General features: G+C 36.9%; 1 protein-coding gene across 5 annotated transcripts; it reads left to right on the top strand.

Moving 5' to 3' along the window:
- Positions 1-1,784: 1,784 nt before the first annotated feature.
- LOC130545658 (zinc finger matrin-type protein 4-like) lies at positions 1,785-26,627 on the top strand. Of its 5 annotated transcripts, none has more exons than XM_057320295.1 (8): positions 1,785-1,995; positions 2,620-2,640; positions 5,592-5,693; positions 12,939-13,028; positions 15,205-15,361; positions 20,556-20,780; positions 23,477-23,573; positions 25,617-26,627. In XM_057320295.1, the coding sequence occupies exons 1-8, from the start codon at positions 1,819-1,821 to the stop codon at positions 25,630-25,632; spliced, it is 885 nt and encodes a 294-aa protein (XP_057176278.1). In that variant the 5' UTR covers positions 1,785-1,818; the 3' UTR covers positions 25,633-26,627. The 5 variants fall into 5 exon arrangements, with proteins under 5 accessions (XP_057176278.1, XP_057176273.1, XP_057176274.1 ...); XM_057320290.1 differs by lacking the exon at positions 25,617-26,627 and adding an exon at positions 24,993-25,610; XM_057320294.1 differs by lacking the exon at positions 25,617-26,627 and adding an exon at positions 24,993-25,610 and having other exon boundaries at positions 1,923-1,995; positions 15,168-15,361.

Genomic DNA, 26,627 nt, shown 5'->3' with positions numbered 1-26,627 from the left:
TGGACTCGAATTTCTGTTTTTGAGATATAGACCTGGCCCCAACTGTGATGTGAGAGCAGATTTTGGCAGGAGGCTTGGATTTCATAAATCAGCTGATGGCCTCGCAAACCTCTCGGATATAAACACATCTATCTCATGTGTCTCGTTGGTGACATTGACAAACTGAAAATGGAGTTGAGATGTGGGGTTGTGTTACATTTACTCACTAACAATATAAGTAAATATTTGAGTTTTACAGTCTTTACCTCATCTGTTCTTGAGTGCTTTGTATTATTCTTTTATTACAGTTACAAGAAACCTGTTTTTTTAACAAATTTGCTCCAGCAGTTTCTTCTATAGTTTCGGAACGGCCAACTCCCTGATGATGATTCACAGTGAGAAAAATGACTAAAATAAAAACAGCTTGATTGGAATTATGAATGTTCTGTTTTTTAAGCAATGCCAAAATATTAACCGCAAAGATGATAAATCTATCATTTTTCAGTATTTAGGGCTTGACCTTTATACAGAAAGCCTTATAAACACATCAATGTCACGAATGCATTATTTGACGTATGTCAATATAATGTATGGCCTATACTTAAGGCATTCTTACTGACGACTGTTTCGATGATCTGGTTTCTCACCAGGTTTTTTTTGTCCATTTATATATCATTGGAGTTTTGGTTTTGTGTTGACTTGTTCACTCCGAGACTGCTGACATTACTTTATCTTAAGGTTATGCGCAATCTGTTAATATAGCTTTTATTATAATAATCTACAATCTTAAAGACTTCGCTACTTCACTTTTTCTTAATACTGCACATTTTACACGATACACTCTTGTTTATGCAAATTCTCTATTCCTGTTCTTTCTCTTACACCTAAAAAAAGTGCACTAAAATACACTTTATTTAAATAAACTTAGTACACTTCAATAAGCATACTTAAACTGCTCTGTCTTCACACATTAGGTTGTACTTAATATAGGCTACTAATAATGTAGTCTTCGATTCAAGGTGTCTCAAAATAGCACAGTTGAGTACACTTAGATCTTCTTATGTTTATCTTAAGTTCAAAATTAGGGTTTGAAAATAGAGCACTTTAACTATTTAAGTGTATTTCAGCGCTCTTTTTTCCCTTCCATGTAGGCGGTAAAGACACGAAATTCTGGTTTAATATGATGTTCTCACATTAATTAACTAAATGTCCCATAATCTATTAATTTCTTGTTGTTTTGAGATTGCTTTATTTTCTTGTAAAACTGACTTGAGACAATGCAACATTCTAAAAATGCCCTATGTAAATACATTTGATTTCAATTGAATTGAATCTCCATCCATGCACTTAACACAGGTTCCCAATAGAGGGCATTCCAGTTTATCTTATGAGCTGCTCATGAGTTTTTAAAACATTTCGATTAAAGACAGTGAACAAATTAATAAATACTATATAACTATATCTAAAACCAACATATATGTTGATTAATAGTGGCATTATAAAATCACAATACTGAATTCCTTTTTAAATAATTGTCTGCAACGTTTTATAAAATGGGCTTTTTATATTGGCCAAGATGTAAAGTCGTTGCTCATTCAGAAATGATTACCTCATAACGCCGAGTTTTCAACGAAAATTGTTTGTTAACACTTAAAACAAAAAAACAAATCTGTTGCTGTGATCAACATTTTTCGTGTGCAGATAGAGTCTTTAATTGCGTTATATATTACTTAGAAGCTTTAACATCCTTCATTAGTGATCAAGTAAATTACATGTTTAATACTTTTAATTCAACCAAAGCGTGTAGTTGGTGTTGTTTGTTTGTGGAGACAGCAGCCAATGAGCGCGTCGCGGGGCGGAGACTCCTCGTTTAACGTGCACGTGAATAGCGGATGTGGATGCAGTAGCAGCACGTCTCAGCATCATTTAACATCACTCTCAATGGACTTTACACTCTCCCCTCATCTCACTCTGCATCCCCATCACTCGCACCAGGGCTACAGTCTGGAATTACAAGTAAGCGTTTCTTTTCACCACCCATCATTTCTCATTCTTTAAAAAGCATGAACTCAAACGAGCTAAATGATAAATTGCAAGTGGCGTACAAGTACAGATACGAGATACAAGTTCCGTTTTCTTTCTTTCTTTCTTTCTTTCTTTCTTTCTTTCTTTCTTTCTTTCTTTCTTTCTTTCTTTCTTTCTTTCTTTCTTTCTTTCTTTCTTTCTTTCTTTCTTTCTTTCTTTCTTTCTTTCTTTCTTTCTTTCTTTCTTTCTTTCTTTCTTTCTTTCTTCCTTCCTTCCTTCCTTCCTTCCTTCCTTCCTTCCTTCCTTCCTTCCTTCCTTCCTTCCTTCCTTCCTTCCTACCAGAGAGTAATTTACAAACAAATGCCATTTCAAGTTATAAATCTTGATCTAAATTAATAAATTAATCTATAATATTGTAAATGTGTACCACTGGATCCAGGTATTGCTGAACTGGATAATTCTTACAAACCAATATAAAAGGTTTTTATGATATAACAAACAAGGCTTCACATTACTGTAACTATAGGTTTAACAAATGTTTAGGTATACAATGCTTTTCAAAGTGAAATATCATACATGTAACAAAAGGTGTGTTTGTGTTCTATTTTTCCACAGTCAACATACTTTCACTTCTCCGTAAGTTAAAACACTCCAGAGTTTACTTATAAGCAATATTCTTGCAAGGCTGCACTTTTCTGATTACGAAACTTTACTCTTCATAAGTTTTGTTGACCTGTCCACATCCTAAAAAAATGCTTCTTATGGAAAATTAAAAGGAGACACAGGCTAACTTGTGCCCCTCGGTGATATTAATTGTGTTTTTCTAACTTGAGCTCACCACAATAAAAATCAATATTTGGTTGTGGGGCATACGCAAGACAAGCAATCACTTCTCCTCACATGAAAGAAGAATGTTATGCTCATCTGCTTTATTAGATGAAGCTTTCACTGACATGATTAACAGGACTGTCTCTGATAACATCTTTTCAAGAAAAATCACATTCAAACAATTTCCTTCATGCTGTAGATTCTGTGCCACACAAGATTTGGACATTTGGATGACAGATTTTACAAAAGCATAAAGCTTTAGAGCAAGTGACATCTGTTGTATACCTATATCATACAGTATATATTGAGCCAGTCCTTCACTTGTTGGATCAATCATGGTGTAATTCCCAGTTGATTTTACAAGCTGCTGTAGTCATGCGCATCTGAAGGAAAGGTTTCTGAACTACATTTCACCCATTGATTCTCATTTAGAAGAGCTTTTGTGGTGGCAATTGCTTCAATTCAATCCATAATTTAATTATTTACAGTAGTTATTTATTATTGAGGAAGCTGAGTTTTTGGTACAGAAGGTTTTTTTGATAGATGACGGATGGTTTATTTTACATGTAAAAATTGTATGTGTTAAGTGTGAATGTCACGTTTTTAAAAATGATAGATGGCTTATTTTATGTAAAAATAACAAAATACAACAAAAGCACGCACATCGACTTGAAATGGGTGCTCAAGCAAAACAAATCATGTCAGAAAAATGTATGAAAAGTCGCCACACCAAAGCTCCAAAAATATACATTTTTAAATAGATTTAAAATACATTTTGAAAAAGTCTATTATAAAATTTGATATTTTTGGAGCTTTGGTGTGCCGACTTTTCATTTTCTTATGTAAAAGTAATGAACTTAAATCAACACCCGAAGAACCTTTCTGTTTTACAAAAAGTAAGTTGTTGTGGAAAAATATTTTTAGACTATTAAAGCGGTCATATGGTGTGAATACGTGTTTTTCTGTGTCTTTGGTGTGTTATAAGTTGCCCATGCATGTATCAAACACATAAAATTGCAAAAATGAAAGTGTCGGAACAAAAGATGCATTCTATCTAAAAGCGAATACTCACCCAGACCTGCCTGAAACGCCTCGTGTAATCACACCCCCACAAATCTACATCAGTTCGTGGTATGAGTTGACTAAGACCGCCCAAATGTATACGCAAGTAAGGTGGGCGTACCTGTCAGTGCAATGGCTTTGGAACCTGATGTTCCAAATATGGTAAGAGGCGTCACATTTCAGTCACACGCTTTCAGTATTTGACCAATCACTACGCACTGGTGAACTGGCCAATCATAGCACACCTCGCTTTTCAGAGTGATGAGTTTTGTAAAAAATCTGCGCGTTTCAGAGAGGCGGGGCAAAGAGGAGATACAAACATGCACGGTATGTGGAAAATACAGCGTTTTTGAACCTTAAATCGTGTATACACATTACACCTAAAACACACAATAATATTCGTTTTAGCCCCGTCATATCACCCCTTTAAAATGTATCATGAGTTACAGTAAATTTAAGGGCTCTTTTGGGAACCAAACATGTTATTCTATTAAAAACCTTTCGTAGCAAAGTAAGAGTGTTGCTGGAGGGTGTAATTTAGTTTTGGGGGTATCAGAGGATCACAGACACGGTGACTTAAAAGTATTCTGAAACATCTGTCTGTAAACAACTCAATAGGTTTGTATTTGCAGTTGGTTTGAAGTGACCCCTAGGGTGAGAAGAAAGTGTTTGAAAACAACCCATGTTTTTGTACGGAGATGTAAAACTCTTTTATCATAATTCAGATTTAGTTGGCAATGCCCTTGAATCAAAAATGAGCCCTAAACAGTTTCTTCCTCAGATCTGGGCCTCTAGAATCTCGAGCAATATCTCCCATGATGCTCTTTCAGAATGTTGGAAATTACTAAAACTCCATCAAACCACAGAAAGGCAGTAAAATTACAGAATTATTATCATTTTAAAAGAAAAATAATTTTATAAGTAGTCCAGCCTCATTTGGTGTCCATATTTGTTTTTTTCAAGCGGCTTTAAGAGAGTTAATATCAGTCACTCACTTGTCAAAATGTTGCCAGATTTGATCCACTTTCGTGTTTTGTGTGACGAAGATAGAAGCCTTAGACAGAAGACAAAGCGTATGGATTACTTTTTCTTCATTATCAAACTCCCCTTACTCTTAAATCAGTTTTACACACTGCTATATCAAAGGTCAGGATATGTTGGTGTCAGCTGGTCCCAGATCAGCATAAAAAAGAACTCCAACATTTATTTCTCCTCCAGCGTGGTACCTCTTAGTCGCATAACGGTGCCAGATTTATATTCTCTTGTCAGTATCATTACCCCCCCAAAACATTCCTCTCTTTAAGACAAATCCAAATGTCAAAGATTTCATCAGTTTCCAGACAGAATGTCACTGTATGATAAACCCAAAATGTCACGCAGATGAAATCTTACATGACTGATGTAGACATAGATTATTGTTTAATTACCCAAAAGAAGAAAGCGTTAATTATCAGATATGACATGAATGGGGTATCCTTGGTTTGTGCTTTGCTTATTTTATAATTGTGGAATCAGGAGACAATAAAAAAGTCTGTAATGATAAATTATAAAAAAATATACAAAGTTAAAATATTTGAAATTGATATTTGACTCAATGTTCTCTATTATCATCTAGTTCAAGTGCCCTTAATGAATGATTGATTAAAATGGTTAATTGTTAAATTCATCACATGAACGCTCAAAATGTTCTTGTTTAGATGAAGTCTACAGAGGTGGATGCAGGGCTCTTCACTGACAGCTACTGCAGAGTGTGCAGCGCTCAGCTTATCTCTGAGTCACAGAGAGTCGCCCACTATGAGGTGAGTAACACTCGCACCATGCATAAACATTCACTGATACACGTTAATTTGATCTGCTGTCAATAATTTTCTCCGGTCTGCTGCGCACTTTCTTAAATGAGGCCAGATAAGTAGGTTAATTAGATTTTGGCAGCTAATATTCATATGCAATTTAAAAAGGGGTGTGAAGTTTCACCCATCATCAACCGCGGCATGTACGTACATTAAAAGTATTTCTGATAATATCAATCTGGGTGTGCGAGTAGGTCAATGCTATGAAAATATAAATTCTGCCTGCTGTTTTTTAAAACCACTGCTGTGTTTAAAATCAACGAAATTGTAATTCGCAATCATTACAGGGAGTATATGAAGGCATCTACCAAGGCATTTTCTATAGATGTATTCTTCATTCATCCTTCATATCCCACAATTCTGTGCATGTGGTGTGATTTGTGGTTGATTGAAGAAACAAAACTGATGGGTAGTTGAAAGAAGTAAACTTAGGTGTAATTGCCCTTTTTGTTTCAAATTATGAGACAATTACTACTTTTAATGGTATTACACGTGACGTTCTAGATCAGAGGTTTTCAAACTGGCGTCCAGAGACCAACTCCAGAAGGTTTCAAGGTGTCCCCAGACAATTTCAGGGAAAAAGATAAAGCAGTGTAAAGTCTATGTGAAGTAGACTACTAACTGTAAAGTAGTAGTCTACTGAACATTGTTATTGTTTCATTCTTTAAAGTAGCAATGTGTAGATTTTAGCGGCATCTAGCGGTGAGGTTGCGAATTGCAACCTGTCTGTCCAAGGGCTCACTTCAGCCCTCCCTATTGGAGCACTACGGCGGGTCTCACAGGACAAAGATGTCATTGCGTTTTCGCTTCTTTGCCGAAGGAGATAACGTATTTACAAAACACGCTCTGTAGAGCAGTTTGTTCATTTAGGGCTACTGTAGAAACAATATGGTGAATTACATGTAATGGGACTCGCGGTGTAGATAGAAATAGCTAATTTTATAGATAATAAAAACACAACGCTTCATTATGTAATGTCTTTATACACCTCTGAAGACATAGTTAGTTATCTATATTACTGTATTTTTGTCAGTAGATACTCCACAAAATTAGACATTGGACCTTTAAGTGTTTATCAGATTTTCCCCTACATGCATAGTTTCCAGAATTGTTTATATTTGTATCTTTCTACTGAGTTTTTCTCACTATACTACTTTTTTCACACTCAAAGTGAAAGTTGCTTCAGTACAAATACATTTGAATTGAAAACGTCTCTTCAGGGTTACATACATCCAACAAGTATAGCCAATTATTTATGTCTGGAAACAAAATGTTGTCTTTATATCATCACATTTATAATTTACATAACAATGTTTAAATGTGTCTTTATACATAAAACATATAGATTCATATGTATTTAAGAAAGGGGGTCTCTCACAATAGGTTCATCTTATTTGGGGGTCCTTGGCATCATAAAGTTTAAAAACCCATGTTCTAGAATCTAGATCAATCAACGTGACATTCTACCTACCTTGAAATCCTGTCTGACATGTTAGTAACTGTAAAAACTGTAAAAATGCTGCAAGTCATTGACTGACTGGGCATTGATGCAGGAAAGTGACTGCCATTGCTTTCAAACACACTTTAACTGTTATAGTCACATGACTAATCGGCGTGCATCTTTACAACCATTTCAAACTTGAATAATATGCTGACCGAGCATGAATGTAACACAAATTGCCATCTTTGTGCGAGCGTTTTAGTACATATTATAAGAGCTAATGGCTTTTATTTATTCGCTTCAGTTAATGGTTCACCCATGTACAGACCCCATCAGGAGAAGTCATTATCAGGACACGTATGGATCGCTAGTGGCACGCTGTCAGCATTTTGTCGTTTTAAACATTTTGTCGTTTTAAACTCTCCAATTTTTCGCTGCTGCTCGACAGGAACCAGATTATTCCTGTCAATTTTCAATGCCGTAATCCAGGTCAGACGATTACTTTGCACTGGATGTTTGCGTTTGTGATTTTTGGAGTTCAAATTCTCAGTGGTTAAAAAAGTAAATGGTTTTAACAGAGGTCTCAGACAAATCCAACCGTGTCTCATTCATTTTATTCACCATACACAATTTTACCAACCAACCTATGTTGTTGTTGTTGTTGTTTTATAGTTTAGACATTTCAGATGCATGTGATGTTTTGCCCAACTGTACGATTATTAGAAAAAAAGCAACACTGAAGCCCCTCCCCTCACCCACCCCTTAACCTAACTGGCACTGGTGCTAAAGAAAATCGTACTACAAGGTTTGAATAAAATTGTACGCATTTATACAAATAGCCAATTAAAAAAAATTACGAATTCTCGTGAGATTGTGTTGGTTTTGCCACTTTCTTTACCTTGTTTGGCCCCGCCCCTTCTTCTGTATAAGGTAGGCAATGACTGTTGAGTGCCACAACGGTATCCAACATTCACTATTTTGTTTTTTCATTTAATACACTCTAATGCATTAAATGCATTTGAATGTTTTTGCCTTTTCAGTGTAAACACACCAATCATACTGTTTATACTACAAAAGTCTGCAAATATGGGACGCATCTTATATGTCATTACATCTTGAATGGAGATGTTTTAATTATTGCATCTTAAATCCGCCTCTCTCTTCCATCTCCTGAGGAAACGGAACCATGCGGTCGACGCCTGGGCTGGCTGACAACCAGCTGTTAGCTTGTAAACCCAATCCCAGACTGATCTTTAACACAATATCTCTTATAAATGATGAAACTTTCACACGAGAGGATCAGATTTTATCTGACCTTCTCGTGCTTGGTGTGGTCATGCAAGATTATTGGTATATAAGTTAGTTTACAGTATACAGGAATATAATTATGGGTTAACAACCTCATAGATCATATTCATTTATACGCATTATAATTGCTAACAATAAACTTCTCCGTGGACAAAAATGAATGCGATTTTTACTTTCAATAACCCAGCCGTCGCTCTGTCGTCTTACAGATTTTTATTATATACAGTAGATAGATGTTTCTAACTACAAATCATAATCCACATGTTCTCCAATAAAGTCAATGGAGTGACACATCTGCTCAGCGTTGCTTTTGGTTTCTTCTCTTTAACTGTGGAATTCGCTTCCTCTCAGAATTTAGAAAACAAGCCCTGAGGTGAAGGGTTGTTATTGTCAGCTGGTTGGTGCGGTAATGAGGACGGTAGAAGTTTGCAGGAGGCAGAGCGATGAGACTGTGTGGTCATGCATTTAATGAGACCCATCCCCGCACCACCACCCTGCTGAGGAGAATCAGCTTACAAGAAGGAACAAAGTCAACGTTGGCCTTGCCTGAATCACTTATCAAAGAGAACAGACGATTAAAGCCAATGCGAAATATTTGCCAGAACCGCCGAACTGGGATGTTGCGGCCTGTTTATGTACTAAATGTTGTGTTTTTGAGAACATTCAGACTTGCCATGACTTGGACGTGATTTTCCATGCGTAATTTTTCACATGTTCCATGTATGTGGCCAGAAACATTTACATTTAGAAAATTGCTTACGGCTAGGATTAGCTTCTCCATCCCGCCTACACTTGTGAGCTCAGCTGTCTTCATTCCCAAAAGCAGTCGCTTAGCATTTTATAAGGTCAAACTTTATGCAAATACAAGGTGTTGTTGGGCACGCCCACATATAGTCTGCAATGGTTCTAATCACTTGAAATCTCGTTTAAAAATAATTGCTTAAATTATTCATGTTTGAAATCAAATCGTGATACGCCATGTTACGGCATCGTAACGATTTTTAGGAAATACAATTTTTATATATACGGTTTCATCAGACGCACGCTGCTGGCCCGAAGTTAACATCCGGTTTGTGTTTGTTGATCGTCTGGCTAGTGGCTAATAATATAACTATTTATATTTTAGTTATATTAATATGAAATAATATTTTATTTTAAACTATTTGTTGAATGGGTCGTGTAACTTTAGCCAAGTAGCGGTTCTTCTACTGGTAACCCAAAATAATACTGGCTAGACATACTCTTAACTTGATAGCTAATGTAATTTACTTGTTATTCTTTTGCTTGTTTTCAGAAATAATCTGCAGGGACTCTGTCATATGCGGATGTGTAAAAGAAGTTAAGTTTAGGCCACAAAAGCGTGCAACTTTATGTTGTTGCTTTGAAACCGTCTGTAGTAGACGTTAGGCTCCCTGTTAGGTTTAGGGTTGATTTTAAAATCTTAATGCTTACTTACAAGTCTTTGCATGGGTTGGGACCTCAATATCTATCTGAGCTTTTAATTCCCTATACTCCAGTGCGTGACCTTCGCTCATCCGAAACTGGTCTTTTAACTATTCCATCAACCCGGTTGAGATCAATGGGTGATAGGGCTTTCTCTTCTTTAGCTCCAAAATTATGGAATGCTTTGCCGAATGAGATAAGGCAGTCTAAATCTCTTAGCACTTTTAAATCTCGTCTTAAAACATTTATTTATGATAGCTTTTACTTGATTTTTGTATTTTATATTTGTATGTTTTTATTTTTATTAGTCAATTTCACAACTGTGGATTGTTTTTGTACTGAATTTTACATGTAAAGCGCTTTGAGATGCACTTTAAAGGCACTATAGAAAATAAAGTTATTATTATTATTATTATTGTAGTACAGTTGAGTGACAATTTGTAGGGATCAAGACAGTCTCAGATCAATTTGCACATTGCTGCTCTGATTTGAAGCACCTCATAGATGTGAAAATAGGACAAAGTTGCCAGAGGAATATCAATAGATCAGAGCAGATGATACAAAAATTGCTTGCCTAATATAGAATGCTTTACCCTTGAAATATTTACGACCAGCCCTTTAAGCTCACCCTAAAATAAGAACTTGGTCATAATTTACATAATTGTATGATTTTAATACAGGAAATGAATGTTGTTGTTTCTGAAAATGTTAAACCTGATGTGAAAGATTCAATAGCTAAGTAAAGAATGTGTTTTAAAAACAATTGATTTAAAGGAGCAATGTGAAGCTTTTAGCAGCATCTCAAATCAAACTCAAACTCATACAAAGTAGAATGCAGTTGGACAGACAACTGTATGACAAACAACTGCATGACTATACACACTTGTATTGTACGTGACAGTATGTTGTGCAGACAAACAGTGCAAAGTATAAATAGACTGTACAAAATAGACAATATACAATATACACAAGATATATACATTTAGACGTTGAACATACACATTAAATATGCAGGTGTACTCATGAACGTGTATGTATAAAGGATCAACCATATAGTTCATATAGTACAGATATAGGTATGCTAATATGGTAATGGATGGCTATTGCATTAGGTGCAACGCATGATGCATTATAGTCCATGAAACTGTAGTGCATGGTAAAAAGAAGTGTTAGCGTGTGGAGTGTGTCAGTTTTTGATGTTGAGCAGTCTAATAACCTGAGGAAAAAAGCTGTCCTTCAGCCGGTTTGTGCGGGACCGGGTGCTCTCACAGGACATAGATGTCGTCGCATTTTCACTTCTTTGACGAAGGAGAAAACGTATATACGAAACGCGCACTGTAGAGCAGTTTGTCCATTTAGGGCTACTGTAGAAACAACATGGAGAATTCCATGTAAGGGGACCCGCGGTGTATGTAGATAGAAATAGCTCATTCTAAGGTCATAAAAACATAACGCTTCATTATGTAATGTCTTTATACACCTCTGAAGACATAGTTATGTGTATTATATTGCGTTTATGTCAATAGATCCTCCAAAAAATTACACATCGGACCTTTAAATGCTGTTCTGTTGTGAACACAACTATCATTTGATTTTAGAAAATGTAAATTAGCGCACAAGTTGTTGTTCGACTACTTTAGTGATCATTTTTTATTTTCTTTTGTCGTTTTTCTGTTGTGTTCTCTTATAATTTAGATTCCCTAATATTCTTTTATAATCAGTGCTGGAAATGGCTCACTGGGAGGACTCTAGTTGGGGACTCTCGTTTTTATATTTCTAAACCATAGACGCAGAAAATGTGCACGGTGTTTCATGATTTCATTAATAAAAGAAGTAAATCCTATTACAATTCTTTATTAAAAGGATAGGTCGGCGCACCCAGTTCATGGTCTGAAAGGGTTGTTCCTATTCTCTTAATGACTCATGGGTGAGTTTTGGGCAAATCGGAGTCTCATCTCCCAAGAACCAGTTGCGCTTGCACCCTGGCGGATTCACTATTTACATGGTGGAATTTGCAAGAGCAAAGACTGGAAGCTTCTCCAGAGAGGAAACGCATCTGGTTGTGCACGGGGTTAAAGCGTGTGAGCAGACAATCTATACGACTAAAATCCGGATGTACACGATCATAATCTTTTTCATTGTAATCCATTTATTTTTTATATTTGGCATTATTGTGTGCTGCTGCGCGTCCCGCTGAGCACATGCCTGTAGGTTCATGATACTAATACGCTCTTTAAATAACAAAAAAAACATTGCACCATTGACTTTAGACCAGGTTTCAGTCGGTCAATGGCGCAGTCTATTTCAGTTGCCTTAAAATAGAACACACCTCGTTTTCAGACCAGCACACCCATGGACGCACGCACAAATGGGTGCAAATGCATTTGCTATTTAAACGACATGGCTCAGGACGTGAAAATGATAACTGCGTCTGGCTGAAACTAGCAAAAAACACTTGAGTCACGCCTGGCACCGCATTGCGCCGAGTGTATGATAGGGCCCTGTATGTGTCTCTTACTTGTGTAGAACACAATAGAAGATATTTTGTGAAATGTCTCAATGGTTTTGTCATACAGGTATGGGTGAATAAATGATGCAAGAATTTTCATTTTTGGGCGAATTATCCCTTAAGCATTTTACTTTATGCTGCTTCACATGGCTTTTGGGTGAAAATGGAATAAGTTGCTTTCAGTAAGAATTACTTCTCTTGTGCCTTTGTGCTTTTCATATGGCTGGGCTTTTGTCTGTTACACAACAATCAATATGGACCTTTATCCACCCAGCAGAACAATCATTCAGGATACGCTGGGGCATATCCAGCTTTGAGAAATGAGAGCAGTGGTCCATAATCTTGTTCCCATAGCTCTGATGAAAATTGTTCGGGGCCTGACATCGCTTAGTTTAATAATCAATGGCGAGTTCTGTTTTCTGTCTACACTGAATAAAAAAGGCTTTTTGGGAAACCATCACATACAGTATTGTCCACTTTTCTTTCCTTGCAGAGTCGAAAGCATGCAAACAAGGTTCGGCTGTATCACATGTTACACCCGGCGGATGGGGGCTGTCCTGCAAAGAAGCTCCGGACAGACAATGTAAGTTTCTTAAAACTCAAACAAATACATCTGTTCTGTATGAAAGTCTCACATGTCGAAAGAAGACGCAGAACTAGATTACATAAAAAATATCATCACCAATTCCAAACCCCTGTCCATCTTGAAAATTGAAGCAGACAGTTTCATTACTGCACTGAGGAGTCCTGATGTAGCTATCCGAGAAAAACGGTTTTATGTCAACAGCTTATTGATTGACAGGGATGGGCTGCTCATCTGGGCTGATCACTTCTGTCCGGTCTTGTGTCACTCACATTTCGGGCTGTTATTGGGATGTTGGGATGAAGTCAGGCTTTTCCAAGTATAAAGAATGACCCAATCCATTTTGTTACGGCTTGCACTTGACAAGCTGTCACTTTGTGTCACACATGGCTTGTGAAGGTCTGTGATCTGGACTGCAGAAGGTCAAGAGGTTGTATAATGCTGTTATAAACTATAGAACTTTTTCCAACTACAGTAGAATGGATGTTTTGTCACTCTTTCGGACACGAAGCTGACACTTATCTACCAAAGGGAATGAAAAGCAGAACATAACTAAAGGAAGAGTTGACAGAAAGAAGAAAATCAGGTTTTTATGTTATGAAATGCATCGGCAGAATTGAATTCTCATTTTGTGCTGCACAAAACATTGGAGCATTTCAGTTGAGAGTGATTTGTTCCTTTAAGGCATAAAGCGATAGATCACCCCAAAATGACAATTTGCTGCTAATTTACTCATCCTCATGTCATTCAAGAGGACATTTTTCTTCAGTAGAACAGTACAGAAGAATCTTAGCAAAAATTTTGGGTGAACTGTCACTTTAAAGAGATACTTCATCAAAAAATAAAAACCTGTTTTCATGTGAAGAACACAAAAGTAGATATTTTGAAGAATGTTGGTAACCGAACAAAAGCGGTACCCATTGACTTCTATTGTACCAATGCAAGTCGTTGGGTACCGCCGTCCAACATTCTTCAAAATATCTTCTTCTGTGTTCTGCATACAGCTTTGAAATGACAAGAGGGTGAGTAAATGATGACAGATCTCTTTTACATAAGCCAGGTTACTCACCACATGCACAGCTGCCTTAGTTTATGCACATTCATCTTATTATCCACATCTTTTGTACGATTTCTGTCCCATCTTCAGCTCCTAGTTTCTATCTGTCAGACCTCCCCATGCTGCTTGTATCATGACCACAGTATGTGGTGGTCTGTGAGAGTCATGTGCCAGAGACACCATCATGAGTCTCAGAACTCAGAGCATTCTGGACCTTATCCAGCAATTTAATTACAGGCATTCTGAGGGAAAGTCAGAAGCTCAGAGATGGGGGATCTTTTGGGCCGCATATGGCATGACAGAGTCTTGTATTTTTTCTAGTTAATTGCAATCCTTGTGTGCACCTGGGTTTTACCCAATTCCAGATCCCAAATGTAGATCCCAAATGTATTGCTTTAGCTTGAGCTGGCATCCGCTGTGTGTGGTCTTCTCAGGTTTACGTCTGTCTGAGCTTTGTCTCTAGAGGTTTAGTTATGTTTGTCAATTGTTGTGAATATTATTATTGTGTACAAGGCTCAGAAATTCAATCAGGGTGTTACAGGATCTTTTTTTCAGATGTTTAGACTCAGCGATACAATACAACTAAGCCGAACTGCTAGGTGGCTTTGAGGTCTGGATGTTTATTTCATGACATTGACCTTGCCATGTTCTTAATGCTCAGGGTGTTGACTGAATGTGCTGTAGGCCGTTTGGAATGTCAAAGAATGAATTTAGCGAAATCGAAACAGATATGGTGGAGAAACATTATTGAGCTGAAAAGCTGATGGATCTTCAATCATTTTTTATAGCAATTGTTATTCTAGGGCCATTTTAAACCTTGGGTAACAGTAATTATTTAAGGGATCATATACAACTGTCCGGTTGTTATTGCAGAATAAATGCAGGTTGATCAGGACCCCGAAGTGTATTCTGATATGTATGCTGCTACTTGAACACTAAATACTGATCTGTGTCCAAAACTTGACACAAATGCCAACTTGATCATCAAATTTTATACATTCTTTTTAACAAACAAAATTCAACAAATTGTCTTCTCACATTCTTCATCTGGACTATTATGTGACAAATGGTCCTTGTTATAGGACATCAGCGCTGTATGTCTGCCTCTGTGTCGTCCAGGGAAGTTCAGAGGGAGACGTGGATAAGAACAAATGTTGCACGCTGTGCAATATGTCGTTCACTTCAGCTGTCGTGGCCCAGTCGCACTACCAGGGCAAGATCCACGCCAAGAGATTGAGACTACTGCTGGGGGAGCCACCTGCCATCATATCTAAAGGTAGGAGGTGGTGATCCGAAATCAGATTCAAGATGACTACATCACCAAATTTAAAGGGTCAAACCTGTTCCTAGATCTGTAGTCATTTTTAAATGAGTTTTACACACACATGACGTCTAAAGCAGCCATTGAGGAAGGAATCGACCTGTTTAGCCATGTATAGACTTCAGGCTATTAAACAATTTGAGCATGAATGAATGAATTATTATTTATTATAAAGTACAGTTTAAAGGAACAGTTCACCCAAAAATGAAATTCTGGCTTCATTTACTCATCCTCAAGTTGTTCCAAATCTGTATAAATGTCTTTGTTATGATGAACACAGAGAAAGATATTTGGAAGAATGCTCGCAACCAAACAGTTTTTGGCCAACATTGACTCCCATAGTAGGAAAATTTGCTTTATACATTTCGTTCTGTTGAATACAAAAGAAGATATTTTGAAGAATGTAGGAAAGCAAACAGTTTTTCCTAAGTCATTTTTCCTACTATGGTAGTCAATGGTGACCAGGAACTGTTTGGTTACAAGCATTCTTCTAAATATCTTTCTCTGTGTTCATCAGAACAAATAAATTTATTCAGATTTTTAAGTCATGATGACAGAATTTTAATTTTTTAAATTTCTTTAAGTTTAACAATATAAGCTGTAATTATTATAGCCTATGCAATACTGTGTGCTTTTTGTCAATATATATGATATGATCATATGATAGCAATGCTTTTGCACCCACTCAGAACACTCTCACAGCCACTGTAGTAGCATACTAAAAACTACCCAAAAGACCTTTGCAACCGCCTCCAACATTTACATTTATATGTTTGGCAGATGCTTTTATCCAAAGCAACTCACAGTGCATACATAATATTCGTATGTGCATTGCCTGGGAATTAAACCCATGACCTTGCTAGTGTCAGTTCAAAGCAAGAAAGCAGCTCTGTGGCACTCACAACCGTGAGTTTTGCACAGGCAAGCACCAATCACATTTTTGTCAGAAAGGCTAAAAATCTAGTTGAAAAATGACAAATTGTTGTTTATTTGTAATATATCAGCATTAAGACGTGAGTGTATTATACAGAGGCTGGTGTTCTCAAGAATGTTGCCCTTGGCTTGTTAACGATAAGAGCAGCGGTTGTTATGTGGAACAACACATCATCTAACTCACTTAGTGTGCACAACCGGGCGTGGCCAAAACACCTGAGGGTGTGAAATGACCCAAAAAGGAAAAAAATGGAAAGCACATTAGGATGACAATCCAGAACGACAGCAACGGGGAAACACGCTGAAACAGAAGTAAAAGCGCTGCTGTTGTTTTTTTAGTATGTTAAGCTGACTGATGGAGGACAACTTTACAACTCAACTGGGAAAGCATTACTTTAGCAACTGAGAAAAAAATAGCCTTTAGACTTTATACATCTAAAGTATATTTTAAAGGTACAGTGTATGATATTTAGTGGCATAGTGGCAACCCTCCCCCCTCTCTTTCAAAGCACTATGGTGGCTGACACAGGACTAAGATGTTGTCACATATTCGCTTCATTGCTGAAGGAGATAACGTATTTACGCGCTCTGCAGAGCAGTTTGTCCGTTAAGGGCTACTGTAGAAACAACATGCGTAATTCCATGCAAGGGGAACCACGGTGTATGTAGATAGAAATAGCTCATTCTAAAGGTCTTTGCAAATACAGTCCGATTTTCGTATGCGTTTTTTTCGGATTTTGTTAATGTTACCCAAATGTTGAGGTACAGTATGGTCTTCTTGCGTTTGGCACCGTGGCTAGAAAATCAGTACATACTATCCTGTTATCAAGCTGTTCCGCAATCATCTGCTCATCGGCCACACTCTCTCTTTATATTCTATGTCTTTGTAATCTGCACTTTGTTTCTCATACTGTACTTTGAGCTGCGAGACGTAGTGGACTCAGACGCCGTCCTTGATTTTGGCGCTCGCATGTACAGTGGCTCTGAATTGTCAAAACACCTCCCAAAATGCTTGCGACGGAAACGAAAAATGCTGAAATAAATTCTGGTCCGAGTTTTTTATGACGGACGAAAATATCGGAGGCAGTGTGTAAATGATTGAAACAACATGAGGTTGTATTTATTTTTTAAAGGGGTGATATGACAGGGCTAAAACGAATATTATCGTTTATTTTAGATGTAATGCAATGTGTGTACACGATTAAAGGTTCAAAAACGCTGTATTTTCACATACCGTGCATGTTTGTATCTCCTCTTTGCCCCGCCTCTCTGAAACGCGCGGATTTTTTACAAAGCTCATTGCTCTGAAAAGCGAGGTGTGCTATGATTGGCCAGTTAACCAGTGCGTAGTGATTGGTCGAATACTGCAAGCGTGTGACGGATATGTAACGTCTCTTACCATATTCGGAACATCATGTTCCCAAGCAATTGTACTGACAGGTGATAAAATGTCATCGGTACTTTCCTTATCAATTCGAGCCCGAATCTGATCCGGAAAATGAAGATGATCAAGCCGATACATCAACTTTGCCAGCGCGACTTGTGCAGGATGTAAAGGATTGGTAAGGTTTTTAAAAAATATATTATGTTAGATAGTTAAAAACAATAGCTAACTGTTTTACCTTTTATATATGACGTTATAAAGATTTGCCGTTAGTGATCAACCAGTGTTACGCCATGTCTCGTCGCGACTCAACAAAGACAATAAACCCCACTATAAACAAGATTGCCTCTAGTTGGAACTTAATTACTGATTAGTAGGATTTATGTTGTCTTTTTTCACGTTGCGCGTGTGTCTGCATTTGCAGATCACACAAAGAAACATCATGCGCTACAAACACACGACAAACTCAACTCGCGTTAGTCCGTAACAAAGTCTTTTACAATGAAAATATACTTACAGAATCTGAAGCCACGAAATGACATAGATTTGTGGGGGGGTGGTTACACGAGGCGTTTCAGGCAGGACTGGGTGAGCATTCGCTTTTAGATAGAATGCATCTTTTGTTACGACACTTTCATTTTTGCAATTTTACGTGTCTGATAAGTTGCATGGGCAATTTATAACACACCAAAGACACAGAAAAACACGTGTTCGCGCCATATGACCCCTTTAACGTGCAAAAATTTTGGACGCAAATTTCGAACTGTATGTGCAAAGACCTTAAGGTAATAAAAAAAATCATAACACTTCATTTTGTAAGGTCTTTTATACACCTCTGAAGACATGTATATTATACTGCAATTCTGTCAATAGATCTTCCAAAATATAATAGCTAAAGTTAAAGTTTTTAAAATATAAATTATAATATAAATATAGTTTAAATGCACAGTAAAGTAAACAGTAAACAGTAAAGTGTTTTAGACAGAAGTGTTTGCCAAATGCATAAGGTACATGTTAAACATAAGGAGTCTCTCATCTCCTTGATGATTCTTGAATACACAACTTTGCCTTTGACACCTGTCAGGAGGGCAACACAACTACAAGCGACCCTGTTTGTTGAATATATTTGTCACGCTATAATTTTTCATATCACACTCTGATTATGTGTTATAATCAAAACAGCCCTTCCGTTCATACACCTCAGAGAATTGGATGAAACATGAAACATTAGGAAGAAGAAAAAAGGTTGCATCATAGTATCTGGTTATTTTGATACCTACTATAAATACACTTGTAGAGCTGCCAGTGTCATCTATCCTGATATTTTCAGTCTCCGAAACCGTAAGAGCCAATAGCCCCTGTATGTGCATTCATGATTCCTTTTGTATATTTATTATAAAGTGTGATAGTTCAAATCTAGTCTCTTTTGTACTTGTATTTAATCATTTTAGAATATGATAGGATAAAACATGCATTTTTCAGTAATAGTAAAAAAAACAGGAGCTTATATCTTCTAGTGGAAGACAGATTACCTCACATTCATTTATTCATCATATTAATGTCATGAGATTCAGAACGCATCTTATTAAGATCCAGCCGCGGGGAACGTTCTGTGTTCCGAATTTGCGCTCTTTACCGGAGAATAACTAAAATGACACGAGGCTGTACACCATGCTATGACAGAGACAGACCGCTGGCAAAATATGCCAATTTAATCACATACGCATGTCTGCGAAAATCTGATGTGTTTTATTAATGCTGTCACACACCTGCTGCTGTTGCCTGGATATGGGTAAATAATGTAAAAAAATGCAGGTGCTGTTTCTTCAAATATCCATGTTTCTTCTCAGGCAATTTTACAGTGAATTGTTGGTTTCTATGTTGCAAACCAGCTAAACCGTACGAATAAGATAGTATACAGATTCATACGAATTACCGACCTTGTATAATTCCTGTGAGATTATGTTGGTTGGTCTTCTTGAATCCATACATTCATGTTGTGTAAGAGTAAGTCGTAACAACAAGAGTTCATTAATTTTATACTTTAAGTATATTTTTTGTAAGTTCTATTTATATTTTAAGTAGGGCTGTCAAACGATTAATCACGATTAATCGCATATAGAATTTGTGTACTGTGCATATTAATTTTGTATTTATAAAAACATACACATATATTTAGAAAATATTTAGATGTATTTATTTATATTTACCAAAAACTGAAATTATATATAAACAATTGTTAAGTTGATATTTTTCTTACCTACCTGTATATACATGTATGTTTTTGTGTTTATAAAAACAAAATTAACACAAAACGATTATGTGATTAATCGTTTGACAGCCCTAGTTTTAAGTATATTTACAGTAAATTGTTTCCGTAATTTTAGTTAGTAGCATGAATCAGTTTTTATCATTCATCAGCTAGCAAAATTTGGCCTGAAAGTGATCCCAAATTTTTTATTTTAATTTTAATTATAATCGTGAGAAAGAGCGTGTCGTATCACATGTGCACCGAGACCGCATCGCTCTCTATTGCCACTCGCCTACATACAATCAAAATAACAAATTTGCACGTAAAAGACGCAAAATGTGAATGGTCCCTATTTAATTCGTACAGGGCATGGTAATAAAAACATTCGGGACTTACTGAAAACATTTGGAGCTTCAGCCCCCTTAGCCCACCCCTACCGACACCCCTGGTTACATTCACAGTATCATTTTTAGTATAAATGGACGTTAAATGGCATTGAAGCATTACGTTATTATCTTATCTAATCACATGTAATGCTTGTACAGTACATTACATAGATATCATGTTATCCTTTCCTGTAGAGGTGACATCTAGTTCAGAGCATATGGTGACTGAAGTCTCCTCAGGATGTCCTTCCAGGCAGGGCAGACTCTCACATCGCTACTGCCAGATGTGCAAAGCCTGGTTCAACAACCCCGGCATGGCCAGACAACACTACGACGGCAAGAAGCACAAGAAAAACGCAGCCCAAGCAAACCTCCTCGCTCAGCTGGGCAAGAATCTGGAGAACGGAGAGGAACTGAACGGTACGTGTTAACTCGCCATGAGCTGAACAAACAAAACAAGTAAGCATTATCAAAAACTACGTTCAACCGGAACGGCTTTTGTTTTCACCAATTTGCGGTAATGTCTCATAAACAACATTTTAGCATTGACCATTGGCTGTTTAACAGGCCTCAGTGGAGGCATTTTAATAGTCTTTAGAGTCTTTTCACGAGTAGACATTTCATTAAAGATTTGCATTATTCAGCAGATAGCTAAAGAGCTTTCATTGGAGGCACTTATCAATAGGTAATTAACAATGCGACAAAGAACTGCTTCGAGCGAAAGATGTTTGCTCACCAAGCAAACCAACAACGGCGGAGGTTTCAGACAACAAAGGCGCCTTGTTTGAGTTTTGACGTGCGGAAGGAGAAGATCTATTTCGTGGGAGGTGTTTACCAGCTGCCGGTTGGGGCGAATAGTGAATTTAGATTGAGAGTGAAACGTCTCTCGTCCCTCACGTCACGCTTGTGACTCATAAATGTGACTCACTGCTGCGGGTTTCATCAAGCCTTTCTTATACTGCACTTTACAGTAACAATACAAGCACTCTCTGAATTGAATTCTGTCATGTGCTTGTTATGATAATACGGGTATCACGTAATGCTGTGAATTTATAGTCATACATTAACACACATTAGAAAAGTGACCTGCTATTTACGCTAGCTACTAGTAAATATATTTGAACTGTGACACAGTTATTTCATTAATGTTAAGCAATTTAAACACGTTTACATTCCCCTGATGTAGTAAACTCAACTGAAAGCCGTAATCAGTTTAATATACTGTATGTGAAAACATTCCTGAGCCATGAATTTATCCATTGACAAAAAACGATGGGCCAGTTGCAATAAAATAAAATAAGATAAGATAAGATCTAGATTAGACTAGATTAGACTAAATTGTAATTTTTCCTATGATCCTCAGGTCAAGACATCATAATACGACTATTAATCTATCAAAACAGAACCTAAACCTAATAATAATTCATGAGCTCAATGGTCGCAATATTGCGATGTCATAATCCCGCTGTCTACAACTATCCCCACCATTTCTAAAACAAAGTGAATTACAGCATTCCAGTCGGACAGGAAACTTCCCGCATGCTTATAATTTACTGTCCTGTCCTAGTTGGAGGTGGAAAACAGATTTGGTGTGGGAGGAGGGAACTGTGGGAGGAAGCCACTTATCTGTATGTTTCACAGCTCCTTCTGTTATTTATTTCATTTAATCATCCCAAAAGCAGGCAATATGAAGGAAATGAGAGGCGCTGCTTTCGTTGCGGAGTTTAGGTAAATGTAATCTGGAGTTTTGATTAAATATAGATCCACGGTAAATGGTATTGATGATGCACCTGGATGAGACTCTGTTCATTATCTGGCCTGATCTCTGGACTTTTGTGCCGCGTATTGACTTGAATAACAAAGGATTTTCTCAGTAAACAGAGGAGGTGCTTGTGGCGGCTTTTAAGGGTCATGTAGCATACAGTATGCAAAGGTCATTTAGCACCAGCCATCATCTTATAGCAAACCACATGGCTTGATGGTTTCATGTTCAGACACATATAATATATAACATATATAACATATAATATAACATATTATATTATATTATTATATAAATATATATTATATTATAGATATCGCCGCTGTACTTCCGAAACCTCAGATGTCCAAATTTGCTGTTTTTCAGAAAGTGAACAAACTTTTCAATGATTAAATACTGTTATCAAAGTTGACAAGCACTTTTAATACTTTTTATTGGTTAGATGTTTGAAGTGACAAACAAAAATGGCTGATTATGATTTGTGGCAAAAAATAAAAATCACGAAATATGGAGATTTTAGAAGGACAACATTTATATTTAGTAATTTACATTTAGCCATTTAGCAGACGCTTTTATCCAAAGCGACTTACAGAGAGTTCAGGGAGCAATAAATGATATGTCAGGAGCAATAATACAACAGCGATATTATTTTATTTTGTATTATTTTATTTTATTTTGAGACCTCAGACGTCCAAATTTACTGTTTTCAAGAAAAGGAAAAAACACTTTACTTTTTCAATTATTAAATACTGTGTTGTCCAAGTTGACAAGCACTTTTTAATATTTTATATTGGTCAGATATTATAATAATGATTTGTGGCAAAAATGAAAAGCACAAAATTTGGAGATTTGATGTGGAGACAGCAGCAATATTTTTTTTATATATTATATATTGCCTAAAGAAACTGAAAACTGTTTGTAAAACAGTATTTTAGACATTTTTATGTTATTTCACACTAACTAAAGGAAATTATTTTTTGTACTTCTCATTATTTTGAATGATGATCATTTAATTCATTCTCAACTGAACTGCAATGAAAGAATGAATGAATAAATTAATTAATCTGTAGTAGAAATTCTTAAATAAATAAATAAAAAAATGCAAAGGTTTCATGACATTTATCAACATGATACTGTTTTAAGATTTCTGAAATATACTTTATAAAGTGCTTAAATTGCATGCAAAATTTACCTCGTGAAATATTTGAACATAAAAAATATATGGTACATTAAAGATAAAGATATACTAGGTATCTATTCTAGGTATCTACACAGGACATTATTTATAGCATGAGATAATTTATTGATTGTATTGTTGGTTAATACAAAGTCTGATCGATGTGTGTGTTCTTAGGCCTGAAGCGGAGTCACACATGTGACGTCTGCCATGTCACACTCAACTCTGTAGCACAATACCATGCACATCTGCAAGGCTCCAAACACCAGAACAAGTGAGTATCAGTCATTCTGTCCCACTCAACACAGTACATGCAGTGAAAAGGGTGAAAAGCAAACTATAAATCAACATAATTTGACAATCCACACGTAGCTTGAATCTGTATGTCTACACAGGGCCATCTAAATCCTAACATTTTAAAACATCATAACCTACCAACCACCAACAAAACCTTAACATGTGTCTCAGCTAATATTAACTTTAATATAAATAATGTTACTGTATTTAATCGTGCCGTAATACACATAACAGCAGGCAAAAGTTGTTGCCTTGAGTTGTGTTCATGAGAGAAGCTAATGGAGTGTTGTAGATGCGATCAATATCTGCCCTGAATCAATATTCCGCCTGACTGGACCATGTCCTGACGGTACCGTACTGGACGCAGTCCATGCGGAGGCTGAATACGAGCAGGCAAGGTCAGAGCGTAGCGTTCAGGGCTGGGTGGAATGTTAATGAAGTGGAGATGAATGAGTGAAAGTAAAACGCGTGATTGGAACCGCAAGGCGTGTCCGAGCTGTCACGGAGTTGAGCGTGGCAACATTATTCCACCCTCACACCCTGCGTGATGTGTTCATAGGCATGCAAATGACTCTACAACAGACACACAAGGACGACGATCAGAGCAGGGGTTTGGCATCATAAGTGTGGGTGTCAAAAATACCAAGGTTCTGGGGGACCGTTCTACACTGTGTAAATGCACAGCAGTCACATCTACAGTGGAGTCTTAAGAATTTGTTTACACTTTTGAAGTTAAAACAGATAAAAAGCATACAGTTATTTGACTGTATTACCTACCGTCTCCTATCTCAACACAGTCTCACAGGAATTTGTGTTTACTGACACGAATTTCCCCCTTTTTTCGTGTCACCCAGCACAACTTTCAATCTAATGTATTTAAATACGCGATATCTTTCATATGTATAAATATATATCAACGCAATCTGATGGGAATTCATACCTATTTTACAAGGTGGCTCATTCGTGTGAATTCCTATTTTCCTATTTTTCTTATGACTTGACTTTTCCCCTGTGACACGAGGTTTAGCGGCGGGGTTAGGGGAGCCATTTATCAATGTTTTGCCAACGTTTTTAGCTAAATTTGCCTTTGCAAGCACAAAAACGCCTAAACCAATGAACAAGGTACATTTTTAGTCATAGGAATAAACTGTTTTTAAGTGTAATGCACCGCAACAGCCAAGTGACCTTCCCCAAATTATGTTTCATTAACAAAGTTCGGGAGGAGCACATGCAGATAACTAACCCGGCTGGTTTGCTATGATCAATCTCACCAATTAAATAATTAACCGGGCTGGCTTTCCTATAACCAATCTCACCAATCATCCTTTTAGCTCAGGAAAAAAACCCTACAAATAGACAAGATGCCTTACCCTCATTCTCTCTACATTTTTCACAGCATCCCTCCTCCACCCCAACTCCTCACCATCAGCCCGTGTTTACCGCAGCATAATGGGGGGAACGACCCAAGTCCGGGCACATACCGGGCCCGGGGCCCTCTCCCCGGACAAGGGGCAGGCGCTCCGAGTTCGGAGAAACTACCAAGCTCGGAACCCTCTCCTCGGGACAGCACGCCAAAAATGCATACTATCCGTCCCTTATCATCCGTACATATTATCTGCGAGGGTAACTCGAAATGACAGTTTGGGAACCACATACTTTGAGAGCTGAAGTCGAAAAGCGGAGTAGCCAATGGACGGACCGCCCACTATATATGATAAATATTCCCAATTAGTTATTACAGAAACAATTTATTAAAGTATTGTTTTTGTCATATCTGTCCCCACCACTTTTCTAAACAAAGTTACGCCACTGTAACAAAAACATAAAACTCCACTGGACGTCTATAAAGGATAAAAGTGGTGGATGATGACATTATCCTCTCCAAAGAAAAACCCCTTCACAATGTTCAAATAAGGAACACTCTCCAAGATTTTTTTATGCTAAAATGGTTTAATAAATGTTTTTGCTTCCTGTTCCCTTTTTTGCTAAACCTAATCATGTGTTTTAATTTCTCTCTTAGCTTGAAGACCAAATGAACTTTGATGGAACACCGAGGGTCCTTAAATACAACAACGATACTCTTGAAACCATCTAAGGGTCTGTCTGCCCCTCTGAGTTAAACTTATGTTACAACAAGACAGAAGACGAATTTAAATGTCTTTGTGGTATGGACGCTACCAATACAGAAGATACTCAGACTTGGATGGATTATGAGAAACCACAGTGCATTTGAGTAAATTTGTAAATAAGATTGTGAACCCTGAACATTATAAAGTATTTATTTAAAGCATGTAGAATGGACACAATTATGGCATTCATATTATTATTAATGTGGTGCTGCATTTGTTAAAAAACAATAATTTATTTTGTTTATATGTTTTACTTTAAATGAATGTGTCAGATCTGAAGATTCTGTTTAGGAGTGAAAATGACCGTATCTTCTTTGTGATATTTTGTACATAACTATCAGGAGGTACTGCTCTCTAATGGTAATAAAAGCGAATGTTTGGATATCTCGAGGTTGCGTTTAACACGAAGGTAATGGACCAAAGTAAAGTAATTGTTATAAAACCTCTTTAAAACACTTTTCTTTGAAATCCAATCATAAACATGCATTTCATTGCTTTAGCTTCATCAAGACATTCTAGTCATTATTGTTCCTGCTAAAAGTTCAGAATATGCTTTTCAATGCTTGCAATAAAAGTGCATTACAAAATGGTATTATAATGAGCTACAGTCTCAAATGTATGTAGTCTCAAAGAAAGAACACCTTGAGGTAGTGAGTCATGCATTCTTCAGATGAAGTTATTAGTGTGCTCGGGTTATTTTGGGGAGTGTCTTTGATGGGGTCATTTTGCTTTCGCAAAGAACTAAAGACTGATTTTTCTTGTGCAGCAATGTGTCATAGCCTAAAAAAGGGAATTATTCCCACAACGACCACTAGAAGTGTTTTAAATGAAGCCGTCACTCCAGCTTTGTTTACTTGCAATTGTTTTGTCTGTTTGAATGGCTTCCTAGAGAATAAAGACAT

Source organism: Triplophysa rosa, linkage group LG22 (assembly GCF_024868665.1).
Source record: "Triplophysa rosa linkage group LG22, Trosa_1v2, whole genome shotgun sequence".
Taxonomy (NCBI): Eukaryota; Metazoa; Chordata; class Actinopteri; order Cypriniformes; family Nemacheilidae; genus Triplophysa; species Triplophysa rosa.
This window is presented reverse-complemented; position numbering and strand designations above follow the sequence as displayed.